The 22,955-nt window shown below is 40.0% G+C and overlaps 2 protein-coding genes and 1 long non-coding RNA gene across 4 annotated transcripts; 1 reads left to right on the top strand and 2 right to left on the bottom strand.

Annotated features, from left to right (window-relative positions):
- Positions 1-113: 113 nt before the first annotated feature.
- On the bottom strand, positions 114-2,134 carry LOC117448612 (uncharacterized). The gene is made up of 3 exons (XR_004552350.2): positions 2,089-2,134; positions 1,635-1,726; positions 114-318 (listed from the first exon to the last, which is right to left on the bottom strand). It is a non-coding gene; the product is annotated as an uncharacterized lncRNA (long non-coding RNA).
- On the top strand, positions 2,112-5,847 carry tma16 (translation machinery associated 16 homolog). The gene is made up of 7 exons (XM_034085903.1): positions 2,112-2,232; positions 2,325-2,434; positions 3,512-3,549; positions 3,687-3,771; positions 3,912-4,060; positions 4,943-4,985; positions 5,265-5,847. The coding sequence occupies exons 1-7, from the start codon at positions 2,230-2,232 to the stop codon at positions 5,455-5,457; spliced, it is 621 nt and encodes a 206-aa protein (XP_033941794.1). The 5' UTR covers positions 2,112-2,229; the 3' UTR covers positions 5,458-5,847.
- On the bottom strand, positions 5,638-20,321 carry marchf1 (membrane-associated ring finger (C3HC4) 1). Of its 2 annotated transcripts, XM_034085887.2 has the most exons (8): positions 19,823-20,321; positions 12,319-12,369; positions 11,720-11,793; positions 9,707-10,504; positions 9,121-9,301; positions 8,852-8,996; positions 7,197-7,247; positions 5,638-7,000 (listed from the first exon to the last, which is right to left on the bottom strand). In XM_034085887.2, the coding sequence occupies exons 1-8, from the start codon at positions 19,907-19,909 to the stop codon at positions 6,687-6,689; spliced, it is 1,701 nt and encodes a 566-aa protein (XP_033941778.1). In that variant the 5' UTR covers positions 19,910-20,321; the 3' UTR covers positions 5,638-6,686. The 2 variants fall into 2 exon arrangements, with proteins under 2 accessions (XP_033941778.1, XP_033941785.1); XM_034085894.2 differs by lacking the exon at positions 7,197-7,247.
- Between the last annotated feature and the right edge of the window lie 2,634 nt (positions 20,322-22,955).

The raw sequence follows: 22,955 nt of genomic DNA, 5'->3' as shown, positions 1-22,955 counted from the left end.
CAAGAAGAACACAGGTCACTTCCCATTAAATGAAATGGAACTACATATCAGAGACCATCATTCAATGGGATCAGAGAAACAGCCAGGGGCTTGGAAGCCACCCATCATCAAACTCAGCCACCATTTTAAAATCTAAATACTGACTGTATCTTGTACAAATATACGTTTAAACACCTGGCAAATTACAGTATTTAGAGCCTGCTCGTTGGTAATTCCCTCTGCTTTCGTAGGGTATCTCCAGGAGCCCATTTGGCAACGATGACTCAAACTGAGCCAGGAGGTGAAACCAGTCACACAGTTCACACGCCTCACACACGACTGAAAAAAAGAAAGAACAAGTTCAGACGGTGAACACAACAGAAAGACAAAAACTATTCAAATGTAACAATTTGAATTTTAGAAACCAATGCACGTACGACACTCAACTATTATGTGAGGAAATGTTATAAAATGTTTTGTAAACATCATAACATTGTAATATAGAAATAAAAACTATATTTTTCAAAATAACACATTTGAATCTAATTTTATATATCAAATTTAATTAAAACAACTCAATAAACTAATTTGAAAAATGTGTATAATATCTATAGATTTTTTTTTAATTAAACACAAAGTACAGCTGAGATTTAAATGTCATTACTTTTGTAGGTATTTTGACATAAACAAAAATATTGGCTGAGTATAAAATGTGATTTAATGTTGGTGCTATATGACATATGACAAATGCTTCTGATAAATGTGTGTACCAAATGTCATGGTGATCAGATGCTGTAACAGAGATAAGGTTTTAGTAGTGTGTCCATATTATATATAGTATTTTAGTACAAGTTTTGGGTACTTCTTTCATACGGAAAATATCAGGTACTGCTTATAGGGTGCCTTCTTCTTGTTTTGTTATAGTTGAGCTCACCACAGATGCTCATGAAACATCCTGTTGCACCAAAGGAAGGTGTGGACACCTGTTATTGCCAAAAGTACATTGACATCTGGACAAACATCTGCAGGGATTTTTCTTCCTTTCAGAGCATTTAGACCATCAAGAGCATGAGGGAGCTCGGGCCCTGATGTTACGCAAAAATAATTGAATTGATCGTGTCTGATCAAGTGTGACGGTCTGGGCTCTTAGCAGGGCAGTCAAGTTCTTCCAAACCAAAATGAGAATGTTCTTGCTTTGAGTTTTTAGCATATTATGAAACAACTAGCTGATAACAAGTTGAAATGCACATGATGCATCCTCAAATAATAATTTCAGAAAGAGCACACTAGGGATTGTTCCTCTCCTCGTATCTCATCTCAGTAACAACCGCACAGAGCCTGAAGCCTGACTGGTCTCAACTGGTCTCTCTGAGGCAGCTTGAACTGGACTTACTTGTGTTGTGTTTTCTTGGTCTGTTTGATTTTCATTTGTCTCATATCTAGTTTGTTAAACACATTTTAATGAAGAGATGTTTTAATAAAATGTATGTTTGTCTATAATTACGTTAATTTGCGGCGTTGTTTTATGGTAGAAATGGTAGGGCAACAACTCTTTTACAGATGCAAAACCAGAAACTGAACTCACATTTGACATAACACCTATCACATTTATCACACAGATAGACAGGTGAGAGTCAGACTGAGTGAGCACATACCTGTTCTTGCTCTTCTCAGGTTTGGTAATCTTCTCAAAAAGGTATGCTTGAGATCTTGAGGGCCTGTTGTTCACCAGGTAAGCTACCGTCCTCTACGAGTAACACACATGGGATGCAAACAAGATTTTTCTCTGACATACAAACAGGTAAACACATTTCAACACACATACTATGGAAAAGCATACTTTTAAAAGTCCCTGGTGTCTAAAAATCCAACTTATATTATCGACAAACATAGAAATGAATTAACAAAATGACTCTGCAAAGATAAAATGTTTTAGCACACAGTTACTCTCGTCTTGGTGTACCACTGCTATGTTCTTAGTCTAATTTCAAATGCATACGTTTTATCAATGGCATAGCAACATCACATTGTGTTTGGCATATCCTTGCCCTCATATTGACGATAAACTGAATTAATAATTCAGGAAAAAGCATCCTTGATCCACGTTACCTCCTTGTTAAACCTGTGTGAAAATCTTCGAAATCCGGAACCTTTTCTCACCGCAACACATCCGGAAGAAATTTGAAGACGGACCACTTCCGGTCCGACTGTCAACACAGGGGCATCTACACGTGTTTTCGAATAGATACAATGGTAAGACTGGTTTGTAATTTCTGTAATTGTAATATGAACTCTTGTAGTTATTTAGATTGGCAGCTAACAAGTTATTTATTGTTGTGTTTCAGCCGAAGCCTAATAAAGGAAATGGAAAGGCTCCGGAGAAGGTTTGTCACCCGTACAGCCGGAAAGCTGCTTACCTGGCCGGAGAAGAAATCAGACTGAAAAAGAAGAATAGGTGAGAGCATAACAATGACATATTTACAGCTGCAGCTCAATAAATAGAGGTGGGAGACGTACTCAGATATTGTACTTGAGTAAAAGTAGAATAACCAGATAGTAGGAATACTGTTACAAGTAAGTCCTGCAATCAACATTTACGTAAAAATGTCCCAAATTCGGATCAATAAAGTACCTCTTATGTTTCTCAAGTAAAAGTACAAAAGTATTCGCATCAAAATCTACTTAAAGTACCAAGAGTAAAAGTACTCATTATGCAGATTGGCCCATTTTTGAATAATATATATGATGTGTTTTGATTATAATGATCGATGCATTAATGTGTTATCAAAGCTAGTAAAGGTGCAGCTGATTGTATTTACTGTGTATACTGCAGTGAATTCAATACAGGTGTAACTGAAGTGTTGATTATATTTCAAATAATGAATCCAAATCTGTAAAGTAACTAAATTATATAAAATAAATGTAGTGGAGTACAAGTGCACGATTTTCTACCTAGTAGAGTAGAAGTACAAAGTAGCACAACATTGAAATACTCAGGTAAAGTACCTCAAAATTGTTCTTAAGTACAGTACTTGAGTAAATGTAATTTACACCACTGTCATTAACTTATATTTGAACACTCATGACTTCTGGTGCTGTTTATACTACCTAAAGATTGCTGATATATGCCAATACAGTGTTTCCCACAGAATTTGATTCTATTTGTGGGCGCACCGCGGATTTTAATCACTGTTTATACTGTTGGTTGTTTGAACAATTAATCTCTACTGCATCAGTAAGCTAGAGATTCATTAAGTATAGGAAACCATTACAAATATCTGAACTGTAGTGGAGTGAAAGGTAACATTTAAATGAAGGTACTCAATTCTACTTGGTAAACTTCCATCACCGATAACCATCACTTGTTTTTAACTTATTTCTTTTCATTATCAAATCTATTAAAAAAACACTAATTAATACTTTTGAGCATTATTGCAAAATCCTCTCATACCTCCACCTACATCCAAGTATCAAAACAATGTTAATTTTTAATCAATCTCAATGTTATATTGTTTGTCTTCTGATTCTGCAGATCGAATAAAGACAAAGCAACACGTCTGAGCGGCATAGGTATGCATGTGAATCATTCATATCATGTAAAATGTATTATGAATGTATATTAGTTATTTGAATTTTTCACATACAAGAAAAAAATGCTCTCTATCAAACACTCATTTTATTGTTTTTATTTGTCTCTCAACTCTCAGGTGAGAAGCTGATGTGGTTTCAGGAGAATTTGGATACAGAAAAGACGGCGTTCACCAAAAAAGATGCCTGTTACATTGTTGAGAGGTCAGACATTTGTGATTTATGTTGATTTAGTTTTTGCCACCTGTCTTTTCAAGTTTAAAATAAATACCAATATTGACACGTAAAACAAAGAAAGACGCATCTGTAACCATATGATTTTGTGTGTGTGTGCGTGTGCGCAGGTACCTCCAGAGGTTTGAACCTGAACTGGAGCAAATTGAGCTGGTGAACGGCATCAAAGGTCGGCAGGGTCGTCTCCATGGCGCCAGGGAAGCTGTCGTCAAACAAACCATGGAGCGAGAGCTGGAGCAGTACAAGAACGTCGGGTTCGGTGAGTACATATAATGTCAATGTGTGTATATATATATATATATATATATATATATATATATATTAGGGCTGTCAAACGATTAAACATTTTAATCAGATTAATCACAGCTTAAAAATTAATTAATCATGATTAATCACCATTCGAACTATGTCCAAAATATGCCATTTCTTTATGTATATTGTTGTGGGAATGGAAAGATAAATGAAAGAAGGCGGATATATCCATTTAAAATGCAGTATGTATGTATGTTTATTATAACATTGTTCTGTGTGTCAAAATGAAAGACAGCCCACACACCTATCAATCATCAAACCGTGGGGTCTTAATTCATTACGTCTTGATTTCTATCAACACATAATGTTGTATTGATGTATATAGAGATGTACTACCGCAAAAGTATTCTCCGTCGGGACTTCCTGCAACAACACCACGCCGTTATCTTGATTGCGTTAAATAATTTTTTTCGCAATTAATTCAAAAAATTAATTGCCGCCATTAACGCGATAATTTTGACAGCATTAATATATATATATATATACACTCGTATGATATACATTACATTGCATTTAGCTGAAGCTTTTATCCAAAGCGACTTACAATAAGTGCATTCGACCAAGAAGATACAAACTTGAAGAAAACAGAATCATATAAGTACATCAGGTTTCATAGAGCAAAAACATTTCAAGTGCTACTCAACTGGCTTTAGATAAGCCAGCCCTTTATTAGTATATAAGTGCTTTGTTAGTCATTTTATTGCTCGAAGTGTAGTCGAAAGAGATGAGTTTTTGGTCTGTGCCGGAAGATGTGTAAGCTTTCATATACAAGTACATGCTCACTTCCAGTGTTGGAAAGTCCTCCATGATCCTATTTTGTCTTTTTCAGAGATCCCAGACATCATAAATGCTAAGAACCTTAAAACATTCAGGTGAGTGGGTAGAAAATAACATATTTTATTTTCTGTTTATTACAATGTATGTTTTTGAAAAGCAGCCATGGCGATCCAGTTTAGCAGTTTGACAAACCCGATCATACAAAAAACAAATTTAAAATGTTAATTCAAAGTATTTACGTATGGGCAGATTATAGAATTTCTTTTTCGTTTAGTTTGACATTTATTTATTATTTTCTTTAATAGAATTGTGACTTTAAGCACGTGATCATTCATAAACCTCAAAGTTTGATGACGTGTTATTTCATTGATTAGGGAGTGGACTGGTGACGTGAAGAAACTTCCAAATATCAAACTGCGAAAGGTGTTCAAAAAAGACTTGGAGACAAAGAATGAAGAAGATGATAAACCTGAAGACGCAGATGATGATGATGATAATAAGGATGATGAAGATGATTTGGATGATGACCAGCTAGATGAGGATGTGCTGATGTCGGACTTACTCTGAACATTTTGGTAATGGACTGTAGCTCAAATCTTAGGTCGTCCTCACGGGATAACTGACTGCAGGGCTGAACATCAGACGGCTGCTGCTCCACCACTGTCCAGAAGGTGGTGCCAGACTTCAAAATGGAAAACTAATCTTGTATCACTTCTTCAATGCTCAGTAACTCCACAGCAGCCTGTGAGGGGTTCTACATTCATTGTTTATTGCACAAACACATATGAGTTGTATGCAACCTGAATACTGCCATTTTATCCAATCAGAGATAGAAAAAAGGTTTTGACAAAGATGTTGAGTGCTCTTTATGTTGTGGTTGCTATAAGACAGAGAACATGTTATTTTCTGTGACCTGACAGATTAAAAAACAAATCAAACCTGTAGGTGTGAACAACATTCACCTCTTTCTGTGTATACTTGTTACTGACTCACACTGTGTGTTAAGTCTAAATGCGGCAGAGTGCAAAAACACAATCATCAACAACTGGGCTACTTGAGATTAGCTAATTAGGAAATCTTCAAACCTGGCCTCTGATAATAACTCAAATCAGCTTTTTCAAAAACATTACATCTTCAGATTTTAACACTGAGCTTTACATACTGTTTAGACAATATATTCTACTTATCGCATCTTGACTCTTTGGTGTCTGAAGTCCTGAAAGAGAGTTAAGGCATCAGTATGCTTCAAACAAAGCCCTGGTCGGATTATCCTCGGCATCTCAAGCGGCTTTCACATGTGCCTAAAAATATCATGTCTAATGCCGTTAATGTCTGTCAGAGAGAAATCTAGCTTTTGTGATTTGTGTTTGTAGTCGCACTCACCGCTGAATGGAGCTCCCTTTTCTAAGCAGTAGGGTACATACAGAAGTTGGTTTGTTTGAAGAATACTGAGACCTTTAATAGCATCCTCAGGGTGAACTCACCTTTAAATCATGTCAGTGCAGTAAAGTGCATACAGGAATAAATCTCAAAATATCACAGCAACTGAAGTCTTTACGGAATCTCTCGCAGGTGGCTTTATTTTCCTTCACATCTTCTCACCTACTCTTCTCTTTGTTACTTTGCACATCCGCGTCCCTTTAGCTTTTCAGTGGAGATGAAATCAGTCCCTGGCTCCAGATCAGTCATCACGGAGCAGAAATGAACATCGCTGAGGTCTAAAAACCACGCACTGCTCACCGTGTGTGATGAGCAGCGTGTGATTCTGGGCTCTTTGTGAGCGTGGGCAGATTTGGTCAGACGGGGTTTTGTGCCGGCGCCACCGCATCCTCCACCGACATCTCAGAGTCCGACTGCTGAGCCTCTGGGGCCGGGCTGATGGGGACCTCCACCGTCCCCTGCCTGCCGTTGGTCAGGGTGCTGTGTCGGGGCGGAGGGTGGTGCACGTCCTTCTCAGGGTAGTTCTGCACCGTGATGATGCGGTTGAAGGCCTTGAGGCGGCGCCACAGCTGCAGGTAGACTTTACACTGGATGTACATGAAGATGAGGCCGCCTGTGAGGCCGATAGCCACCAAGATCAGCTTCGTCCAGAAGGGCCACTCGAGCACACCTGAGGACACACACACACACACACACACACACACACACACACACACACACACACACACACACACACACACACACACACACACACACACACACACACACACACACACACACACACCAGCTGTTAGCCAACAGGCAGGCTGTGGGATGGATCATGATGGTGCTAGTGATGATGGTGCTGTGTGCAGAGCTGTGCTTACCACCTGGCATGAATGTGTAGTACTTCAATAGAGAAACTCTCCATAATTCCTCTGCAATCAAGAGTGAGTGTCATTTTTTTATTTCTGTGACCTATGAATATACATTTCTATGCTATTATTTATTATATACACTCATTATATATATTAGGCTTATTAAAGTGGAAATAGAGAACTTTTAAACACCTCCCTCTCCTCGCTGTAAGCAAGACAACTTTTTATTTGAGAGCCGACTACCAGCCACAAACTCAGTGATTATTACAGACAATCATGCCAAAAGCAAGAATACATTCAAATGTGTTTTACTGTAAACCATTTACAAAGCTACCCTTTGAGGGTCTCCTCCTCTGGCAATGTGCAGTCTCTCCCTCGCTGCAGCCGACACGAACCAGGCTTTATGAAAATGAATGAGCGATGATGAAGACTTTTGGAGCTAGGGGCTGGATGCTTTTATTGGAAAAGAGTAGGACAGAAGTGCAGCGGGAAAGTGAGGCTTGAAGGGAACCAGTGTAGCAACAATGGTGTCATTATTCTGCAGACAGTACATTGTGCAACTGATATTTACTTTTATAATTTTTGATTGAAACAAAAATTAAAACTTGTCTATTGCCACTTTATTTGATATTAAGTTATTTTAAAAATACTGCATCTATATGAACTAACACGAGGTCCTACTATATGAAAAGGATGGTAGTGTTACGCTATAATCACAGCACCACAAACTACAACATCAACAATCATCAATCAACAAACAAAACCTCAAAGGGACCTATTCTCACTGCGACAAACTGAAATAAGATTTAAGTGTTTGTGATCATCAGGATTTAACAACTATCATGTGACCTGTCCAAGTGAAAACTGAACTACCTGCTTACTTAAAGAAAAGGATTATCCAATTATCTTAAAATAAAGTGTATTTACATGTTATATACTCCTCACATTACAAAAACTAGTATTTCCAAGCTTAATTTGTCATTTGTAAATAAATTAATAATAATATTCAAGAACATTGAAGATGTGTCAAACCCAACATGCATATGAGAGGCATACATTAAATAATACACACTTTTCTAGATTTAGAAAAAGCTAAAAACACTGAGTGACTACACTGGATCACCAGAGTCACAGTCTGTAACGATCTACAGGGGAAAAGTTGAAGGTACGCTGTGGAGTTTTGACCACAAGGAGTGCTGCTGCGCGGTTAATCATTATATTATTTGTATATAATAACACGAAATGACTTGTATGTAGTCATAGTATATATATTGTAATATGAGACACATAAAAGACATACTCATTCACATTTAGTTTGTCTTTTCTACTTGTTTATATTTTTATTTTAGTAATGGGAAAACTGTCGGACCCCAAATTTCCCAGAGGAATGAAAAAAGTATTTCTGATTCTGAATAATTTGTTTTTCTTTATTGTACACTGCATGTCTCCGCAGCTTCTCGTGACCATGTGACAAATCAAACTTTAGATTTTTAAAGGACAAGAACATGGCAAGCTGATGTAAACAATGCATTTTATACAATGTAAAGTTTGCAAATGCTTGTAGAGGTCAAATCCAAAACTCCCCATGGTCCCCTTTGCCTTAGACCATAACACTATAACTCTGCGTGTCTCTGGGAAGGGGGGGGGGGGGGTTGAGAACTCACCGTTCCTCCCAATTTTGATCTCTTCTGAGGTTCTCGTGACCAGAACGAAGACTGATAGCAGAATACACGTTACTGCTAGCAGGTGAAAGAACACCGAGAAGAGGATCTTCCTCCTCTCGGCCGTTGACATGTTTAGCCTCTCCCACTGGAAGAAGGAGGGATGCGGGAGAGTTTTTAGAAGAGGGAGAGAGAAATATTTTCATTATTGCAGCCTGACAATAGATCTCAGTTCATAGCTGTGAATGGAGTATATGAGTGTGACTGCCTACCATGCACAAAGGTTTGAGCGTCATATCCATGACGAAGTCAAACTTGCAAAGTTCACAGCAGCGAGTGTCCGAGGACCTGATCCACTGGTTGAGACAGAACTGGTGCACGAAACTCAGACTCCCCGTGCACCGACAAGGCGTTATTAAGGTGCACTCGTCATCCCCCTCACAGTGGCAGATCCTACACACACACACACACACACACACACACACACACACACACACACACACACACACACACACACACACACACACACACACACACACACACACACACACACACACACACACACACACACACAGAGAAAATAAACATTAAGTACTCACACATAAGCAAGTCGGATATTCTACAAATTTGAGGTACTTTTACTTCCCTTGAGTATTTTCTTATCATACCCCCTTACACTTATTTGGCATCTTCTAATCATGAAATGACATGAATGGATTACACTTTTGGGGTATCTACTGTCTCCCTGACCAAGAGAAGTTCCCTTTTTGGACCATGACCTTCAATTATGAAAGTGATATTGATGGATGATACGTGGACACACCAACACTGAAATAAGCCTCACAACAACCCACTCACCTGCAGACATCCGTATCAGAGTCGTCAGAGTACTGCGCCTGTGTGCTTCCGTTCATAGAACAGTGATTCTGAGCTGTGGGCACTGACATGTCGCCCCCCCCTGCCCCTTTCTCCTGGTATCTCTTGTTGATGAGCTCCTCTCCGTCCGCGGACAGTGAGGAGGAGTCTGACTTGGAGCTCTTCTCCTTCTCCCTGCTCTGTGAGCCTCCTCTCTGTGAGGCGTGCTCGTCCCTCTTCACGGAGGCCCGGCTGCTCCTGCTGCGTTTCTTCAGCCCGGCGCTCTCCTCCACCAGCGGCAGGCTCTCCTTCCCTTCATCCGAGCACACTGACTGCAGCTCCATCACCTTGTCTTCTTCTTCTTTCCCCTCGTTGGCTCCATCCCTCTCCCGGCTGCTTCCGCTGCGGCGCCTCACTCTTCGGGCTTTCTCTTTGCTCCAGCTGCGGTCCTCTTGCCCTGCCTCCTCCTCGGAGGTGGAGTCAGAGGGCGGGCCCCCTGCGGTGCGGAGGCGAGGGGGGAGCTCTCTCCGGGTCTTGGCCGTCCGCTCCCTCTTCTCCCCGAGCTCGCTGTGGTCAGCGCTGAGGCTGTGCTCGCTGTGCTCCGGTTTGCCGATGGTTTCCACCAAGTCGGGGGAGCAGCTGCTCTTCTTGCGGCGGTGGCGGCGCTTCACCTGCTTCTTCTGGGCCGGAGCGGCCGAGCCCAGAGTCGTGTTGGTGACGCTCATCACAGAGCTGTGGGTGGGCTTCTCAGGTTTCTGAGACTCAGAGACATCCTCCTCTACACAGGTCAGCTGGCTAGAGCTGAACACGCATGCACACGCACGCACACACACACACACACACACACGAGACAAACAGAGAGATGAAGATGTGTAAAAGAATAATGTGAACGTAAAATGACATGAAGTGTGGCGACATTAACTAAACAGCTACTCTGAAAAGGTCCGTTCACCCAAATGACAAAAGACATACAGTAGTTTATGAGTTAGCAACTACTTAGCACGGCACACCGTTTTGTCCTTATATGCCCTGGTCTAAATGTCACTTTTTAACCCAATGCAATGGAGGGGAATTTGATTTACTCTTTGGGGGGGGAAATATTTAAAACAGCTTTTTCCAGAATCTCTGTTACTGTGAAAAAAACACAGACCATACTGTCAAAATGTTTTGCAGCTTTCTTTAAAAGTTTACAGTGACATTTCCTAGCGATCCTGAATATCATATTCCTAGAAACCTTGAGCTTTCAGTCCACTGTAAGTGCCTGAAGGTTGGACTCTCCATACCTGGGCAGATATAACTAACTATATCTGCATTTTTTAGGATTCCACTCGCAGAGAGTATTTCTATTATTCTGCTGAATCTCAATTCATATATCTGAACTGTGGTGAGATCGAGCTCAAGTCAATGTAGAGAAAGGATACGTCTAGATTTGAAATATGTGTCTAATTAAAATAAAGAACATTAAATTAGGTGTTCCTAGAAACCCCCACCTGCCGGCGTTGGTATATAAAAAGAACTCCTAAGATACAGAACAGTGGGACATGATGTACAACTGAATAATTAAGTGAAAAAAAATGATCACCAGGCTGGTTAATCAGAATAAGAAATAATGAATATGGAATCATTTCAGGATGCTATGTAACAGATGGAGATTCACACACTCACATACATCACGTGTCCACACTGCTATAAACAGAGTGTCCTCTCTGCTTTTAACCACAGGACAGAGCCTCTCGACAGGACAACCAACCACCAGTGGATATAATAAGCTGAATCACATTTCTGCCATCAGCCATCTTCCCTTTAATGATTGTGCTTTACACCATTGGTGTTTGGCATCCATTTTAATTGTGTTAACGCCACCTGGGTGCTGAGGCCCGTGCTTAATCAGTCTTCCTATCAGTGGAGATGAAGCTGTAAAATGTGCGGCTTAATGTCACAGAGAGAATTGTGGCTGGAGCTTTTGTTGTCCACATTCTGTAATTCTGGGTAAACTTAAAGAGAAAGCTGGCTCACCTGCAAATGTCCTGAGAGGACGGGGTGATCGATGTCCTTGAGGCTGTAGCTGGTCCTGCTGTGGAGTTGCTGGCCTAAAACAAGTGGTTGCAGATTAACTTCCTGCTAGGAAATCATAACAACTTAAATCAAATATCATCAGGTGATCACAACATCTTATCAGACTTTGTAGCGATTACATAATCAAAAATATTGATAATCCATAAATATAAATGATGCTGCAACAATTGTTTGGAACCCAAAATAAGCTAACAAGCTAACATATAAAGTACTGCTTACATATTAGCTATGTAGAGATTTATGTTGTCTTTGGTTTTTCAGAGCAAGTGTTGTGTTGAATTAAAGTGATGATTCTATGCAGGTTTATAACTTTGTATTACTTTGAGTAACTCTTCCACATTACACAATGTAATTTGGGTCATAGCTAATAACAACAAATATCAAAGCATCATGTATTGTCGCATGAGTCATACAACAGTGTGTGGATATAAGGGATACGAGCACAATCTTTCACATTAGACTATGCTTGGGTTAACAACGCTTTCCACCCTTTGAACCGTGACATTGGCTCTTTAAGCTCCCTGATATTCAGCCGTTACCTTGGAGATGTTGCTGGATCGACTCCCTGAGCGGCCGGGGGCCTTCCTCCCCTGCAGGGAGAGGGCGAGACGGAAAATCATTAGAGAACAGGAGATGTTGGTCATTAAAGCACAAAGTGTTTGAATCAGTGATTTATCTAGCACAAAACACTAGGTAATCCATTGATAATACATTTACACAATATTTCCCTCACTTCAGGGTAAGAGCTCAATCATGACATCATGACTTGCTGTAGGTTATTACTATTATGACATTGATTCATAGTTTAGTATATACAAATATGGAAAATGTATGTTATGATGCAAAGCTGTAATGATTTATAGGAGACAGACAATCTAAAAATGTCCTCATTTAAAGAGCAGAAAGCAGACACTGGGGGCGATTCCTTATGCTTTGTGTTGCAGTAGCTAAATATAGGAAATTGGACACGCTAATGCTCTTAATCTGCAATTAAAACAAGGAAAACATTGTAATTAAATTAACCTAATAATACATGTTCAGGAGAATCCATCGTTATTCTGAGTTAACTGGCTGCGCGTTGATTGGTTAAAAATCCCGCGTCAGGAGTTATGCGTTGCCTCGTGTCCTTGTTATTTCATTCTGACCTGGGCTAAAGACAACCAATCCTATTACCTGCTCCTCCTTCTCTAAGTGGATACAATGCTGCTCTGCATGCCATGTGTCTATTTATAGCAAACTCATAGCACGTTTTCTAGAACTTCCCAGAGCGCCGTTTGCCCAACTCAATGGCCAGACCTTGAACTCAACCCTCAGACTGTTGTGACCTCGTTTCCCGCCTGCAGCTTCTTACACAAGTTACCAGAGGGCGATTCTGTGTAGGAGTTACTAAGTACTGAGAGTGAGGATACACCGTGAACAAAACAAGATCTTCTGTACAAAACATTTAAAATAAATAATAGATTAAATAACCTAAGAGAAATGTCAGGTTTTGGGAAATTCAGTAGAACACAAATCTGAAAAAAAAGTCACATTAACGCAAAAGTTACATAGTTGTATATATATCACAATCTGCCTGTACAACAGACCAGATCATTTATCTCCATCATAGGAAGCAGTGTCCTATCTAGAGATTCTTTGGCTCTAAAATGCTAGAATCTCTTGGCAGATGTCTAAAAAGAGAATGTTGACTCTATACTTACTATTGGGACAGTTATAATTAGACACTACCAGATTGCAACAAGAAATCTTACTTGAAAAATGTCTGATTTTCTTTTCAAATCAAATGACCAACATCACTTCTTTCAGTTGGCTTTCATCCATAGCTAACTTAGTAATGTTTCTGTCGGAAAAGTGCATTACATATAGGTTTGACCTTGTGATGGAGACACGAAGGATGACCTGCCACTGGAAAATTAAGTAAGACATCAAATAGAGTGAAAATTAAACAGATATTCGATTGTATAATCTATATATCGTCTAAAGGTAATTACAGATTGTGATGCTCTACGCTCTCTTTGCAGGTGAGTGGCATGGACACTAATTGCTGCCTCCCAGTATATCTTTGTCGTCATCCTGGGAATAATTAAAGGGCAAGTGTCAGCGGACCTGAGGGATCTAGGTGGAGCAAGCATGTCCGACAGGAATTCCGGCGCTAATCCATGAGTCATTTGAACACGAATTAAAGGTTCTTAAAAGATATTCTACATGGAGAAGCAACCAGAAAAGGGACTTTAGGAAAGGTTGGATGTGAGCTCTGACTTTGTATAAAATCAATAGCTTTTAAGAAGAATGGAGAGGTGTACTTGTTGGTTGTTGTTTTATTTTTGACATAAAGAGAGAAATGGCATTTATTTTTTTAAGTCAATTATATACTTAAATATTTTGGACATGAAAATATATTGCGTCCCGATACTGTAGTTTCGCAGCAATGTCATGAATGAATATGCCTGCTTACATGCTATACATGTTAGAGGTCTGTTTGTACCATTTTTGAATAAAATACATTATACGTGGTTTAACGCAATTGGTGAGCTCAGCTGTATGAAGTTATATGCTTTACGTATCTTACAGGATATACACCGAGTTCAAAGTTGATGTTAGCAACGTCACATGTGGGTGGCTTCTTTAAATATATTTTACTTGAAATATGAAGAACAGAGCAGAGTTTGCCTGAACCAACCCACACACAGACACAGTTGTATGTACAGTCAGTGAAATAAAAGAGACTTTGACAGTGGAAGAGTGCTTGGTCTAATCTGATCAAAGGATTTGCTGACAGCCAGGTTTAAATCAGTAGATCTGTGTGGAGTGCAAGGCACACACTCTGCAGCCTCCTCAGGAAGTGAGATTACAGAGGAGACATGGACTTGGCATAGTGCGCGATTGTAATGTTTGGTAGTTTAACAAGACACATCAGTTATTAATTTAGTCGTAAAAGAGATCCATTCTGATATAACTACTCCAAAAATGTAGGTAAAAAAAGATCCATCAAAGATAAAAGCCTATTTAATGGTATTTGTCCCCCTCATTTGAGCTGATGACACTGCAGGACGCTCAACAATGTCTTTGCTTACAGAAGTCTGACTGCGAGAAGCTCATTCTGCTATGTTGGCAGAGGAAAGAAGTGCCTTGTGTTAATCTCTGCCAAACTAAACTGACCAAAACTGCATTCAGAGAGATTTTGAAAAACAATCCATGTGAATTTATTAAGTCGTGGCATACATGTTAATTTCACAACAACAGAATGTAATGTGTTGTGTAGTGTAGTGTAGAGTGCTGTTCTTTAGAAATAGGATGGCGATAACGTGTTTGAATTACAATTAGATGAGATGATGAGAATATTAGCTATGACACCAATATGTAGGATTCGTAAAAAAACACGCCACAATTTGAAGCTATCGCTGGAAGATTCTTTGACCGAGCTAGGGTAGCACTTTCCCCAAACGTGAAGTCTTTGTGCCAAGCTGAGATAAACACAACTGAAGATGTTAAACTGATATCTGTCTCCTCATTTAGCTAGCAACAGTGTTTTTCAAATGTCAGTGCATTCCAATGAAGGCACAATGACAGATTCAAAAGTACTCCCTCTGTCCCCCTAGAGCAGTGCTTCTCAAAGTGTGGTCCGCGGATCACTGGTGGTCCGTGAGCGCCCCCTAGTGGTCTGTGAGTATATTGGTAACATTTCCCATTTGAAATAAATAAATACATTTAAGTTTTCCACACTCTCGCGGGAATATCTCCGCAATGAAACGAGCTTAAGTTTCACTTTATATTGCATGATAAAGCCCAGGGCAACACCTTCGTCACACATGTTGCTACTTGTTTGTACCATTTTCAGGCGATTTATAATCTGTTCTAGAAAAACGATGTGTTTTGGGATATTTGTGGAGTTAGGTGGTCCACGAGTGTTTTTTTATTGGTTAAGTGGTCCTTGGTATGAACACGTTTGAGAAACACTGCCCTAGAGGTGTATGGCGCTGTCTGTATTGAGAGACATTTCCCTCTGTTTTCTTTCTTTATTTTCTTCTGGGCCCTCCAAGAGAAAGCTTTTTATTTTATTTAATTGTATATTATTTAACTTTTTTCATTTGTAATGCTATTTTATTTCTATTTCTGAAATATTTTGGACTGTTTATATATCTTGTGTCTTAATTTCTCTTATGTACATTGCCTTGTGTTTTTATTTATCTATCTATCTATACACAGCACAGACAGAAAATCAATGTGTTGAACTACAACTTGTTCTATTTATGTTTTTATGTTTCATGTGGAACTACTTGAGCAGGTCTCCCTTGAAAAAGAGATCAATGATCTCAATGGGATTTATCTGTATAAATAAAGGTTTGAAATGAAATGATAACAAGTATAGATTGTGGTTGATTGTCAAAATATTACTGCAAATTACTTCAGCATTTTCAATATCATTGTCTTTATTAACCTATGATAATGAACCTCTGAACGGAAGATAAAATAAACAACAAAAATCGTTCACCTGCTCACGAGCACCCTTTGAATGTTGTTTGCTATCTTTGCTTTGTCATCCATTCTCATTACTTTCCTTTGTCTGAGAAGCCCTTTGAGTCTGTTCAAACAGCACTGAGTGTACTGTACACTGGTGTGTGTACAGTGCATGGTACACATACTCAGATTCCACATGTCTTTCGCTCTTATGACTCATGTACACAGACAGACTACATAATACATTTTTAAAGAGGCAAATGATCTATTCCCATAAACTTACGAGCCAATATCTTGAATTCCTAAAAGGCTCTTACAGTTGTACACTGGACTGTTAGTCTCCATACAGACTGCCACAAATCCAAAGATTATTCTCCTCACCCCAGGAAGAGAACCTGAAATGCATCATTCTAAGCGTTCTGAATCATACGCCTGACAGTCCTAAGAATCACCAAAACTGAAGTTAGATTTCAAGTACAGTTAACTTCACACAGGATCACAGCTAAACACACAACTCCTTCCTGCCGGAGCCTCGCACCAGCCTCCTTCCTGCCGGAGCCTCGCACCAGCCTCCTTCCTGCCGGAGCCTCGCACCAGCCTCCTTCCTGCCGGAGCCTCGTACCAGCCTCAACTCAGATTTCAGCGGTGATGAAGTGCAGCATCAGAGTTCACATCCTGCGCTCCCTTACCTGAGCGCCTGCTCCTCTGCCAGCACTCTGAATCTGATGCTCAGCACAGTCTTTGGTGAGTCTTTGTGTGGACATGTGCATGTTTCTGCGCAGGGTATTAAGTGATGCAGCGTTAACCGAGGGCTATATTTTGTTTCTGTGCTCTGGCTCAGGATCAAAAAACACCTACAGCTACATGTAGACAACCAACCATGAAGCTGCAGCTGCACAGATCATATTTGGTTATGGCATGTCTAACAGAACCTTAAGATAGGGAAAATAAGAAGAATATCCAAAATTATAAATCCATCAGCATTAAATATAGCTAACCTGCTTCATCAGGGTTGAGTTGTTGTGGTTGTCTCTGTGGCAACACAACCAAAACAACCAAGTAGCTGTCCTCATCACATTCTGACTCCAAGTTGTTTCATTCTGATTGGTCCAGGGGAATCACATCTTTTCAACACAGTTTTATCCACCCCAAACCAGCAAAAAGAGCATATAAATAAATAGAGAAATCAAATATAGAAATCCCCCATGATATGAAACAAATATAAAGAACGAGACAGCTTTGTTCAAACTCTGGAAGATAACAGGATGTAATTTAAAGATTGCATCACCTAGGTAAGACTTTAAAGAGAATATCCAATACATTATAAAGGTAGAGTAGGTAAGAATGGAGAAACCAGCTCGAGTGCGCTAGAATTTGAAAGTACGCAGCCGAAAAAAATCTGCCCCTTCCTTCAGACTTCCTTACAGAGCCCCTCCTCCAACACACACGGACGCGCACATGACCAATGAGGGCACGAGATAAGTTTGTGCACAGATGGAAGGCTGACAGGCAGGTAGGCCATCCAGTTATTTTAGCCGGGCTCAGATGATTGGTCGTGCTTTTTACAGTACCACGGCTTCCACAGATGACATTTTTTTATGGATTTTTTGTCAAAGCAGTTAATATATTCATTGCTATCGGGATGTTAAGAGCATTCCATGGAATATAACAAAAAGTGTTTCTGAAGTGAATTACCTACCGCACCTTTAAATGTTACACTTCCATGCGTTTTCCTTCATAAACTGTTTTTTGAATTTCCAGTAGAATCTTTACACATCCAAGATGTTTAACGGACCAACTAGTGTGCTCGCAAACCAGCTCTTAATAGCTACGTTAATGGATATCAAAAAGTGGGGCTGAAACAAGCAGAAGACAACATACAGGTCTATCAAATTAAATGTTATATTACTATTGCTTTTGTATTTGGGCTTGGTTAAATGCAATTTGTATTAAGAGTTTAATTAGAAGAAAATGCGAACCCAAGACCTGCATCATTCAATAAGCGTATTCAGTGTGTTAGTTTCTGCTTATTATGTTTATACGCTGGTTGTTTGGTCTGTTTAGCAATATTTTTGATAGCCAAGTTGATGGAAGCACTGTGTGTGTGTGTGTGTGTGTGTGTGTGTGTGTGCGCGCGTGTGTGTGTGTGTGTGTGTGTGTGTGTGTGTGTGTGTGGTGTGTGTGTGTGTGTGTGTGTGTGTGTGTGTGTGTGTGTGTGTGTGTTTTCAGGTCAGAGGTCGGACTGGTGGCAACAAGCAATCGCTATAATACAAAGAGCAATTATTAAAAGTTATGGTCATTAGATGTAACACAACCTCTCTCCTGCTGATTTAAACTAACAGCATGTGGTATTATACCAACTTCATGGCAAGGAGAATAGATAATATGTGTGGAAGCCAGGCACTGAGAAGAATATACTGCTGTTACATTAAGTATGACACAAATACTTGTTTTGGTAACTTGTAAATTAGCCTCAGCATTTTGTTCATAGCAATCAGCTGTGAAATTGGTGTTTATAAGGTCTGTGTCTTCGGGTTTGACATTTCTCCGTTCTGCATTGGAACGGATCGCAGCTTTCAAATAATGGAAGGTCTGTGCGGAAGTTTTTTGCCCCATGAAGATGTCTAGTTAAAACTCATATCGCTGTTGTGATGACTGCAGGTTAGTGAATAAATGAGAATGGTGCCAAAAATGAGGAAGTGAAACAATTTTCTACTACAGTTACTGACGTCAGGGACTATATGTTCCTCAGTAGGTTTGCAGTGACGCCATTATCAACAGAAAAATGTATTCTTATTGGAATCAAAAGACTGAATAATCACAAAACAATATAGTTACAACCACGATTTGTAAACGGTTTAGTTTTCAGAAATACTCTACACTACTTTGAATGCTCTCTGCTTTCAGACAAAATGACTTTGTAGCCTTGTGCATGTAACATAACATGATGTGAAGTGATGCAATGTTACATATGTATCATTATGTTCTATGATGGTTCATGATGTTCAATGAGGTGCGATGATGTGATGTCAGGCTGACAGAAGACGCAGTTGAAAGCATGAAACCCCAAGTGAGGGAGCAGTGATAAAAGGTTGCTGAGTGCAAGCATGTACTGTATGCCTGAGTGACTCTGTGAGTTCAAAAAACTGTCAGCTGATACTGGTGACACACACACACACACACACACACACACACACACACACACACACACACACACACACACATACACAGCGAGCACACGCACACACACACACACACACACACACACACACCACACACACACACACACACACCACACACACACACACACACACACACACACACACACACACACACACACACACACACACACACACACACACTAACACATGCAAACTCCTCTACAGTCATCAATACTCAAGGACCAATCAAAAGACTTCTACTTTCAAGCAAAACAGAGCTGGATCTTCAAACTCTAGATTCAAATCTGAATAACTTTGCACTGGTTTAAAGCCTCAAATGAAACAGAGAGAAACATATGAATCCACAAAGCTTTTTCTGTCATCTTAACGGCTCAGGAGCAAAGTTAGGAGGTCAAACACTTACCTCCGTTTTATCCTTTGAACGAGTAGAGCTTTTACCATTGCTGGCTGTTTCCTTGGTCGGAACCACAGTTATCTGTTGTACTGGCATGCTGCTGTTTCCAGGCAACGCTTCCCGATGTTACTCCCACAGCATTCCCAGCACGGCTCACTTTCCCGTCCTCCGCTCCGCGTCCCTGTGTTTGAGATCGGTTTTCTCATCAACAAGCTGTCTCCGGGGAAATCCGTGTCCTCTTTCAGCCCAATCCGGATCCTAAAGAGGAGGGGAGATGTAGTGGGATCAGGTCACCGCGGCAACGGGAAGATAGCTCTGAAGATGGACGGGTGTGATATCGTCATGACGACTGTGAAGCTACTCAACAGTGCTCACCACCTCCTCCTCCTTATTCTCTGCCCTCCTGCTGAGAAAGAGAGAGTTGAGATCGAGCCAAGCAGTAAACAAGGATGCAGGGGGAAAGTGGGTTGTCGCGACGTCTGTGTGTGTGCGTGTGTCTTTCTTGGAGGGGTGGAGCCAGGATTTGATCGTGCTTGCTTTCCTTGGTAATAAGCATAAGGTCCACAAGGATTAGGGGTTAGACTAACCTCAATCTCCTCCTCTGACCAGTTGTACTGCTAATAAGCTTACTCAACTTGTGCAAATGGACAGCAGCCGCATGCACGCGCGCACACACACACACACACACACACACACACACACACACACACACACACACACACACACACACACACACACACACACACACACACACACACACACACACACACACACACACACACACACACACACACACACACACAGTGTCTGATTGTTCAGGAACTCCCTGCTGGCTGAGAAACAGTGTGTTGATTGATGTAAAGCTGCCCTATTTCTTCCTTTAAAAAAGAAAAAGGCCAATTAATCGTCTATGTGACCCGCCATGAAGACAAAAACCTTTCACAACCATAGTCAATGTCTTCAGCACTGGATCTGAGTCCTGGACTTCGAGTCGTGGCTGAACCTGTCTCTGCGGTCCTGCCAGACTCTCATCAAACTACTTCACTGATGGCTCCCACAAGATTGCTGACATCCTCATGGATTCATCTTATTATTATACACACATGCATTTCCAAACATTTGGACTACCTATGTTGTAAATGTATTATCTTTTCGATTTACACACGGCATCTATTGCACGTCTGTCCGTCCTGGGAGAGGGATCCCTCCTCTGCTGCTCTCCCTGAGGTTTCTCCCATGTTCCCTTTAAACTGTGGGTTTTCTCCGGAAGTTTTTCCTTGTACGATGTGAGGGTCTAAGGACAGAGGGTGTCGTATTGTCATACTGATATTCTTTACACACTGTGAAGACCACTGAGACAAATGTAACATTTGTGATATTGGGCTATATAAATAAACATTGATTGATTGATTCAGAGAATGTGTGTGTGTGTGTGTGTGTGTGTGTGTGTGTGTGTGTGTGTGTGTGTGTGTGTGTGTGTGTGTGTGTGTGTGTGTGTGTGTGTGTGGTGGAGGTTTTAATCCTATTTCAGATTCTCTCAGGTCATGAGGATTATGATTGATATAACTGGAAAATGGGAGACTTACAGTGATCAGTCAAATCCGCAGCTTACTGAGGTGAAGAGGCGAACTCTCGTGCACTGGGCAGTGACTGTCTGCCATCTTTTAGATTCAACATTCAAAGCGCTTCCCTGATGCTTTCTTATGATTAGAACAAACAAAATGAATGCATTGAAGCTCATCTGGAATTTTAAACCACAGTTTGTAGCATGTCCAAGTTGTTTCATAATAGATGAGGTTGTTCTCGTGCCAGAGCCAGAAAAACCTAGAGAGAACTGGCAACAATAATGCATGGCTAAGATTGACGCAGCAATAGATGTTGTTCACTTAATTAAAAAACTTTGATAAACATTTCTGTTTAATTTGAAAGTTTAAGACAATTGCGTAAATTATATGTCGCTTACAACCCAATATTATTTTACTTTCTTAGACGTGACTGTTTTTAACTTTAGTTTATTTGTTACGTTTTACTACAGATGAGCAGGTGTGCATTAAGTTGAGGAATATTTACCACAGTGTAAACAAAAGACTAACACTGTATTTGTTGTGTCATAAACAGGCTGTAGTGAAACTCTTACAGGGTTTGTTTTGCATATATTATCCGGTAAATACCTGCACACATTTTAGTACACAACCTTGACAACAGTATGCATTACCTGTCTATCGTGTTACTACATTACATGTTTAAATCCTCATTTGTACATTGTACGTGATTTATTATTTATACTTTTTCAAATTGTTCTTTCTTTAACATTTAATATGCTCTCTAGAAATCCACCTGTGTGTTGGTTGAACTGAACTTGAACTGACCTCCTGTCTCTACTTTACCTGCTTGTTTTTTTACTTTTTACAGATTCACTAAAAAGAACACCCCTCTAATACATAACGTAATTTTTTAGGAATAAAAACATTCTGATTCTTTTGCAAGACCTAGACGTTATGATTTGCATGTACAACATTCTTTTACCAGCATCCCTTTTCTCACCACAGAAAAGGTACAGAAATATGTGGCCCAGATTAGTACACCCACCTACAGTATGAGAGGCTGTCTAGCTCACAACTTATACTTGGTCTTACAAACAATATCAGAATCTCACACATACACCATTAAACTCTTTTATACATATATAGCTAAACACTTTGACACGCACAATCATACTCTCTTTCAAACACTTTTGTCTGGGCCATAAATCAAACGTACTTACATACCAAACTGTACTTTCTGAGAAACTCTATTATTCCCACTTACAGACAACATCATACTACAATATAATACTCTAGTATGCAAGATAAAAAACTTTGTGTGTGAGAAAGAATGATAGTGTATGTGAGAGAGGAATTGTAGTATGTATGACGGTATAGTAGTGTGTGTGTGTGTGTGTGTGTGTGTGTGTGTGTTCGTGCGTGTGTGTGTGTGTGTGAGAGAATAATATTGTATGTGAAAGACAATGCTTGTGTTTTTGAGAGCTTATGACTACTGGTAAGCTGGTTATGAGAGAGTATACTTTAAAAGGAAGTCAGGTTGATCCAACAGGAATCCAGTTTAAATATTCATTCCTTGACTGGTTTACAGCCTTGAAAAC

This window comes from Pseudochaenichthys georgianus, chromosome 1 (genome assembly GCF_902827115.2).
Source record: "Pseudochaenichthys georgianus chromosome 1, fPseGeo1.2, whole genome shotgun sequence".
NCBI lineage: Eukaryota > Metazoa > Chordata > Actinopteri > Perciformes > Channichthyidae > Pseudochaenichthys > Pseudochaenichthys georgianus.
The sequence above is the reverse complement of the archived record's forward strand: the minus strand, read 5'-3'. Positions and strand labels throughout refer to the sequence as shown.

What these genes read in the sequence shown, in the direction of transcription:
- tma16 (XM_034085903.1), top strand. An exon ending in AACACGTCTGAGCGGCATAG is followed by an intron (nt 3,550 to 3,686) that starts GTATGCATGTGA and finishes CTCAACTCTCAG; the next exon opens with GTGAGAAGCTGATGTGGTTT. An exon ending in GTACAAGAACGTCGGGTTCG is followed by an intron (nt 4,061 to 4,942) that starts GTGAGTACATAT and finishes TGTCTTTTTCAG; the next exon opens with AGATCCCAGACATCATAAAT.
- marchf1 (XM_034085887.2), bottom strand. Translation starts at nt 19,909, where the DNA reads ATGCCAGTACAACAGATAACTGTGGTTCCGACCAAGGAAACAGCCAGC. An exon ending in GTTCAAAGGATAAAACGGAG is followed by an intron (nt 12,370 to 19,822) that starts GTAAGTGTTTGA and finishes CTCTCCCTGCAG; the next exon opens with GGGAGGAAGGCCCCCGGCCG. An exon ending in GATCCAGCAACATCTCCAAG is followed by an intron (nt 11,794 to 12,318) that starts GTAACGGCTGAA and finishes CACTTGTTTTAG; the next exon opens with GCCAGCAACTCCACAGCAGG.